Source organism: Sinocyclocheilus anshuiensis, unplaced genomic scaffold (genome assembly GCF_001515605.1).
Source record: "Sinocyclocheilus anshuiensis isolate Anshui unplaced genomic scaffold, SAMN03320099.WGS_v1.1 scaffold333, whole genome shotgun sequence".
Taxonomy (NCBI): domain Eukaryota; kingdom Metazoa; phylum Chordata; class Actinopteri; order Cypriniformes; family Cyprinidae; genus Sinocyclocheilus; species Sinocyclocheilus anshuiensis.
Window position 1 is genome coordinate 1,198,287 of NW_015539871.1, and position 8,241 is coordinate 1,206,527.

The following is an 8,241-nucleotide window of genomic DNA, read 5'->3' on the forward strand; positions in this document are numbered from 1 at the left end:
AAATATATTGCATAATTGTATCTATATATTAAAACCCTTTTCCATTTCTTTTAATGCAGGCATTCCAGATACTGAACAAAATAGCAGAAGAAACACATGTAAGATATACACACCAGTCCAATTACGATGCTTACTTTTAGTGAGTCCTATGTTCACAGTCTCAATCCTGTTTAGTTCAGTGCCAACACGCTCTGCAGACTGAAGCCATTGTTTCCGGGTCTGGGGCCTTCTTTCTTGAGAAAGTTGGTTTTACTTGAATCTACACCTGATTGTCAGTGTTGGAGTTTAATGCTGGCTCACCTGCAACCTGCTCATCGAGCGATGGTCCATTTCGCACTCCAACAGGTTTGAACTTCTAGTGCTTAAACTCTGTACAAAACAATCACCATTTCCCCATTTTCCATTTGCGTTTATGCATTAGATTTGGTTTGGTCTGTTGGTGTATAACACATGCTGTTTGTTTGAAGGCTCTGGAAGGCACGTCTGCAAATATAACACAGCAGTTGGAATGTCTTCTACCATTCGTCTCCTTGAGGAAATTAATGTCAGATCTAGATGGAGAGACGGTCCTTCGTGACATATCTGTGTATAAGCATATGCCATGGTCTCACCAACAGGTACAACCCTAATTTCATACCTTTGGTTTTGGCAAACGTGCATTTTCTAGTTCACAGACTGTCAATGTTGCATATCATGCACAAAAACATAGAAGTCTTCAGCTAGCACTATCCAGGAAGATCAGATCTTTTTAATGTTAAATGTATATTTTCTCTCAGCAGTTGAAATTAGCATTTTAAAGAAACTATAGAAGCACTGAATATTCAACTCTAGCACTCTGTACATTACATTCAGTGCCCTGTACTGCTCTTGCCAGACAAAGCTGATCTCAAGTTCTTTGGTGGATTACTTGTCATGTTTCAAAGGAGCCTTTCAGTAAATTAATAATCTGAGCCCCTCAACTGCCATCAAGCAAATTGATCTTAATGTGGTACAATAGGCTCCACCAGGGAATATGAATTAATAATCACCCACATTAAAGAGACCTTGTCTCAGCCAAAAGTGTATCAGATACATCCTTGAGGGCGATCCAGTTTCTCAGACTCACTTGTTGTATTTGACACAACAGGCTCAAATGCTGTTCAAAATGATTCAGCGGACCGTAAACATCACAAGGGAGTCAATACTGTAAGTGATATCCAGCATTACTGTACTTTATGATTGTTGACTTGTCAGCTAGCCTCACCTGTTATATTTTTCTTTGGAAATTCATGCTGGTCTTAGTTGCATCATAATCTGGATCTCTAGCACAAAAATTATGCATTGTTTTTATATTTGTGTTGTTTTCAAATTTTATAAACATTCATACATTTTTATTTCCACTGAAGAGATTTAGGTCGCATTGCTGGTGGCATGAGCTGTGAATGGCTGAAGCTTTGGGTAAATGAGTCAGGCTTTTCTGAATTGTTGCAATTCATCACTAAGTTGCCAGGAGGACTTAGACCTGGTTTGGTAAGAATATGAGAAATCTTATTAATACACACATTAACATTAAAAGCCTTTGCTGTCCAAATGCAAAATGCAGAGATTATAATATTTTGATTAAGTAACATTATTTAACATAGCCCATGGCACTTTTGTTCCCCATGTTCCCCACCAATAATGTACAGTATATGACACAAGGGAGGTTTTTAGCCTGTCTGTGGAAAATGAACAACATTGATGTTATGTTTCAACAGAAGAAATGCATTGTGGTGGAGCTACGGAAACGGCCTGATATTGATCTAAATGACTTGGACCCCTCATTTGCTGCAAGATTACCGTAAGATCAGCGGTTGTCTATCCAGATTCTCATTAGTTTGTTCTTTTACATACATGGTCCTACTGTTGTATTTTGTCTCTCAGGCTGACCATGTTGGAGAACCTGTCTAACTCTTCACTCAATAGTGTACTGGACTATGTTCGACAACACTTTATTGACTTTCTCCAGCTTCCACGACACAAGCAAACGGCCCTAGCAGAGAAAGCTATCGATGTACTCGTAAGCACAAAATTATTGTGGATTTTCAACTTTTCATGACTGAAGTTAATGCAGTGGAACATTTCATAGAAGTTTCACAGTGACCCAGACGAACTATGCCTTCATCCAGTAGCTCGTATTGTCACCAAATTTTTATTTTCATTTTTATTTTTTAGAAAAAAAAAACAACAACAACCCTAATTGAAATCTAGTTTTACTGTTGCAGAATGCAGAAATGCATTTCCAAAAATGTGGATTATATGGATGTGGTTTGGTATTTATTTTGCTATTTAATTTAATTTAAATTTTTTGCTGTGATGCAAAACGGAATTTTGGCATCACTACTCCAGTCTTCAGTGTCAATGATCCTTTAGAAATCATCCCAATATGCTGATTTGCTGCTCAAGAAAACATGAATATTATCAGTGTTGAAAACAGTTGTGCTGCTTTGCATGTTTTTGGAAACTATGATCCTGTTATTATTATTCCAGGATTTTTGATGAATAGAAAGTTCAAAAGAAAAAAAAACATTCATTTTGTAACATTATGAATAGAACATTTAGTACATACAGTCAATTTTAATAAATTTAATGCATCATTCTTTACTGAATAAAAGTATTAATTTCTTAAAAAAAAAAACTCTTACTGATCCTAAACTTTTGAATAGCAGTGTATGCCAGTACAAGTCAAATATGCCAAATAATCAGAATGTGCAGACTTACATAATACACATTGTTAAAATTAAAAATTCCTTTTGTCTCCACTGATAGGGCATCTCTGAAAATGGCCTCACCGAGGCCTCCATGTATATGCTCGGTCCTTTTCTGCCCTTCCTGGACAGGGATGTGTTAGCTCACATAGATCGAGAGGCTCTGAAACTGCAACTAGAGGAACTGAAACAATATTGCCTGCCCTCTGACACCTTCAGACAAATAGCAGCTTTGCTCACAGAGAGAAGCATGCTGGGGTGAGACAAAGTCATTCCATTTTCATTCTGTTGACAACCTCTTTGTTCTGACTGCAACTGCAAAATGTAGTTCCACACGGCAAGCAAATTACAAATTGCATCTGTACTGAGAATTTGACAAAGCTCCTGTTGTTTGCAACAGAGATCTGAAAACATGGACGGTTGGGGATGTTGAGCATGTGGGTAGACTTTTGTTCACCCTTTCACCTCAGCAGATAAGATCTCTGCCACTGGTAAGGGAAACACAGGCCTTTCCATTCAACTAAAGCTCGATATTGTGCAGGATAACATCACGTTGAACATCTTCCTTCTTCCATCAAGGGTGATTTAGGCAAAGACACAGTTGAGCAGGTCCTGATGAGCCAGTGGCTTTGGAAAAGCAGCGAATTGGGAAAGGCTTGTTTGGATCTGAAAGGACTACGAGAAAAGATGAACGGTCTCACCCACAGGATCGTTAAAGGTCGATGGTGGATGAGAAGGGGTGAGTTGTGTGTGCTACATTCATTTACAGAATCCATTAGATATTATTTATGACTTCTTCGGAAAGGTAGATCATATACTGTTGCCTACTAGGGCCCATTCCAAGCTGTGCAGACATTAAAGGGACATTTCCATCGGCCTGGAGGTCCTATCAGCTGAATCGAATAAAGAGGAAGGAGCTGAAGATGTGTGTTGAGTTCATTGGTCAGGATGACACACTTGATGCCGAGCAACGTGAAGCACTTTGGATGGAACTCAGACCAGTTAAGCTACTTCTGCTTGACCAAATGTTGTTGCTCACTGATTATCAAATGTTTGATCTCATATGACAACCATTATTTTAGGTGTATAAACCAGTGAAGCAGCTTGAACCAGAACAGGTGTTGGAACTGGGTTGTATAGTGACTGAGATGGGAGAAAGAGAGCTACAGGCTGTCAACTTATCCAATCTGGCTGTGGTGGCCCATCTTGGGGACCTCAATGGGTGGAACGCAAAGAAAGTAAGTTTTTAGTTGTTCGGATTAGCCTTAAGTCCTAAACTGGAAAGATACATCTAGTTATTTTTTAAACAGATGAGAGCAGTTGTCCTTGGTATAATGAATCGACTTAAACAAAAGCCTGAAGAGCTTGGTGTGGTGGAGCTTGTTTCCTTTGGACATCTGCTTTGTGGCTTCAGTTCCTCTGAAATTTCCCATCTAGACCCGTTCAACCTGAGGTCAGCAGTGAAAATCAGTTTACACCATTCAAAATACAAAACGATTCACCTCAAAACCATTGAAAGTACTGTGTTTGTGTCCATTAGTGTGGCTGCTTTGTTTCTGGGGGAGATGGTACTGCCGTGTTCTGAGCAGCAGACCGAGGCGCTGACGTCATGCCTATCCAGTCCTCTGGGCTTTGGTCCAGTCAGCAGCTGGGGCTCTGAGGTCTTCACTGAGATTGGGACTTTGGCAGGTACTGACGGTGGATTCGATTACAATCAGTTCAATGGACAATATACACATGCCAAATTAGGCAGGCTTACAAAAAGAATAAAACAAACTGATTCTGTGTCCTCAGCTGGGCTGGAGGATATGGTATTGTCTGCACTAATAAAAGAGCAAGTGGAAGGACTTACACCAGCAGCAATAACCCTGATATCTCCAAGAAAATTCGCTGTGAGTGATGGACATCTCTGCTTTTATTCATTCTCTTTCACTTTCTATCCTCCTGTTAAACATAAGACCTTAATATTTTACTAATTGTCTCAAGGCACGGTCACATGTATCGCTGCTTGGCAAATTTTCACGGGCGAAATCTTGTCATACCAATAAGAACTGGTGCAATTGAGAGTTTCGTGCGAGGGCAAAAAAATTCACCACGAAGATTACGCTTATATTCATGTTGGTCATGCACTTTTAACTGGCTGTTTTAAAAAAACAGTTTATTGTCAACTATTGTAGCATTTTTGAAGCACAGCTCACACAGAAGCCACTTTCAAACCAGTCAGATTTCTTTTGGGAAATGCGCCGAATCTGTGTGACATATGAATGTGCTGCCCCTATTTTGATAGCTCCACCCCACACATACGTATGCAACCCAGGCAATGATTAGTTCTGTGTAACAAAGCAAAACCAATGTTACACCGTGTCTACACTTTCGATACGCGAGCGGTGCGGCGCGGCAAAATACTATAGAATTCATTATAATCAGTGATGCTGTCTACACTGGATGCGGCGCGGCGCGACTTGAGAAATCCCCGACAGAAAACTGCAGCTGCGTTCTATTTATGATGTGTTGACACAAATTTCAAATGATTTTCAACGATTGCTTTGTCGCGTCCGGTGTAAACAGACTTTAGCTGTTGCGGCCTGGTCCCGGTGTAGACACGGTGTGAGAAACAAAGCAACCTCGGCGTCCGATCGCAGGCCTTCCGCTCCTTGAGTTCTCTCCAGCGCTGGAAAGCTGATCCGATATTTACACGGGTCCTACTTCTTGCCTTATCGTAAGCCTTCTTTTGTTCCGCAGACGTTTTCCTCTTTCGTGTTTTATCCACCATCTCTATCTTTCTGTTGCTCGGCTAATGAGCGCTCTCTCGTCCATATCATGAGTAGACACGCCCCTTACTGCTGATTGGCTACAAGTCTGTTTTGGTACTCGGCCCAACTCAGTTTTCTAAAGCGTTTTTGAAAAAATACATGCCTCACATTTAAAGGGATAGTTCATCCAAAAATTCTGTCATTAATTACTCACCTTCATGACGTCCAAATTCTTGTCCCTGAGTTACTGTCTTCCGCCATTTTGGAGAGTACATCAACATAATCAACATAATCAGCATTGTTTACGTTCAGTAGACAGCGCGCGCATGCTAAACGTAAATAACGCTGATTATGTTGATTACGTTCTGGGGTACTCTCCAAAATGGTGGAAGACGGTAACTCGGGGAGAAGAATTGTTGAATACATTTTTTTTTTTTCTTTGCGCACAAAAAGTATGCTTGTAGCTTTGTAAATTACGGTTGAACCCCTGATGTCACATGGACTATGGAAGATGAACGAAGGTCTTACGGGTTTGGAACGATATGAGGGTGAGTAATTAATGACAGAATTTTCATTTTTGGGTGAACTATCCCTTTAACTGAAAAAAGGTCCATTGTCTATTGTCAATAGTGTAACATTGTATGAAGCATAGCTCACACAGAAGTGACTTTCAAATCAAGCAGCTTTCTGTTGGTCAACATACCAAATCTGTGTGACAAACTTGAACCTTTTGTGAAATCTGCAAAGGAAAATCTTTCACCAGCCAGTGAAATTCTCAGTCATTCCTATTGAAATGGCTGGATTTCATCTGTGAAATTTGCAGAAGAACAGTAAACGTGACCAAACCTTTAGAGAGTTTATACGTTAAAAGTCTCAGAAAACTTGCATCTTTCAATTCTTCTACTCTATAGCACCCTTGCTACAGCCAAATGCATTCAGACAGACACTTTGGTTGTGGTTCCACATTACGATGCTGTACATCTGATTTAAAATAACCCTACTTTCAAAAACATGTCTCCAAAAAAAGATGCATTTTTGTTGTTAAATGCAATAACACTTCTCTTATGCAAATACGCCCTAAGAAAAGCTTCTGAGCAAAATCATGTGAACCCTAAACCAGCATAATTGTGCAGGTCATCCAGATTAGGTCAGTTACTTGATTGGTGGGTTGTTGAAGCAATCTATCGACTAGTTGATTTTGAAAATATGTAGTTTTGAATATTAGTGCATATGCTAATAAGTATTTGTAGTGGCCTTTTAAAAAAGCCATTTGTGTTTCTCTGAATGACTTAGAGCTTCCAAACAATCATTGCAAGGAAGACCCCAAATTGTTGCCAGAGTTGGTTCATCAGACATGTTGTTCATTATTTCAGGTGGTATTCAGTGCCACGCAGCTGTCTTGGCTGAGCTCTGAACAAGCGTATGCCGTGACAGAGGAGCAGTGGGCAGAATTAGACAATGAACAAAGACAAGCACTTGTCATGGCCCAGTATGAAGGTGAATTAATGCTTGAGCACAGAGGTGAGCAGTATTTTGGATGTCGTTATTTGGATTCTTAACTAAATACGCTTTGGTAGCTGAAAAGAATTGCATATAGTAATTGTTGATGTGTTATTAGTCTGTCATTTTACTATAAAAATATATTTGTCTCTGCAGGCAGGAACCAGGCTCCATCGTTATGGTTTGCCGGCAGCTTCAGAAAATGTTTATTACTTTTTGTCTGTACATTGTGGTTACTGTTATAAAGATTATAACCTGAGGCTTTTTATTTGTTCCTCTTTATTGAATTCTTAAATATATAATAAATGCCAACTCAAATGCAAAACTAATACTTCAAGCATTATTTAAAGTCAACATGGGTGTCGTCAGAATGAGAGTTCAAACAGCTGATAAAACAGTACAATAATCCACAGGACTCTACAAGAGAAAACAGTCCAAAACAGTTCTAAACAAATATGATGATGGATTTTGATGTGAGAGGACAACAGGGGATGAACTTTTTCACTGGAGGAAGCGTTATTATGGATTATGGAGTTGTATTTTTGCCAGAAGCAACGGTTTAAAGTTAAAACGCCATTATGATGGATTTCTTACAAATATGCAGCTTTTCGCTTAAAGGGCACCTATTATGCAAAATTCACTTTCACATGTTGTTTGGACATAAATGTGTTGGCAGTGTGTGTACACAACCAACCTATACTGATAAAAATCGCTCCTTTTTAAAAAGAAATCTCCATATATCATTAGCAGCGTCTCAGAGCAAGTCGATCACAGAATCCGTAAAGTGTGACATCACAATTTACCAGCCCCACCCACGATTGTTGATAGACACACAATGTTTATCTTCACGCTAGAGCATTTAAAAGCAGCATTCAAGTAAGAAATGTCTTCTTATTACGACTATAGACATTATTCAGTCCAGAACAGTAAGTGATTCTCTGCTTTCATTTTATTCTTTGGGTCGTATTAATAGCATAGTCAGCAGTATAGGTACTGTATATTATGCTGATGTCACTTAATACACAGATCTAATATAAACATGAGATTTCTTTCCCAAATGTTTACCTTCACAAACATAACCGACTGTGTTTTTGTAACTTATGTGTGTTTTTAACATAAACTCGTGTGTGAAAGAGAACTAAGTACTCACATGCTGTGTTTAGCCACTTTCTATACGCGTGCTACGGATGTTTGTGCTCAGAAAACCGTCTATCAGAAGTTTTTAATAATAATAATAAATATAATAAATGATCTGTGGGGTA

The 8,241-nt window shown here is 39.2% G+C and overlaps 1 protein-coding gene across 1 annotated transcript; it reads left to right on the forward strand.

The window, feature by feature from the left end:
* The first annotated feature begins 321 nt into the window (after positions 1–321).
* Positions 322–7,233, forward strand: LOC107685228 (stereocilin-like). The gene is made up of 16 exons (XM_016481742.1): positions 322–345; positions 468–617; positions 1,127–1,185; positions 1,386–1,509; positions 1,737–1,819; positions 1,903–2,038; positions 2,788–2,984; positions 3,127–3,217; positions 3,306–3,465; positions 3,558–3,727; positions 3,809–3,964; positions 4,037–4,179; positions 4,267–4,415; positions 4,521–4,618; positions 6,853–7,000; positions 7,136–7,233. Exons 1-16 carry the CDS (start codon positions 322–324, stop codon positions 7,222–7,224), a joined length of 1,977 nt encoding a protein of 658 aa, XP_016337228.1. The 3' UTR covers positions 7,225–7,233.
* The last annotated feature ends 1,008 nt before the right edge of the window (positions 7,234–8,241 follow it).

Bases quoted from the DNA above. Each gene is read 5' to 3' on its own strand.
- LOC107685228 (XM_016481742.1), top strand. From the start codon at position 322: ATGGTCCATTTCGCACTCCAACAG. The intron at 1,510-1,736 runs GTAAGAATATGA...ATGTTTCAACAG, and splicing joins GAGGACTTAGACCTGGTTTG to AAGAAATGCATTGTGGTGGA. The intron at 4,416-4,520 runs GTACTGACGGTG...CTGTGTCCTCAG, and splicing joins TGAGATTGGGACTTTGGCAG to CTGGGCTGGAGGATATGGTA.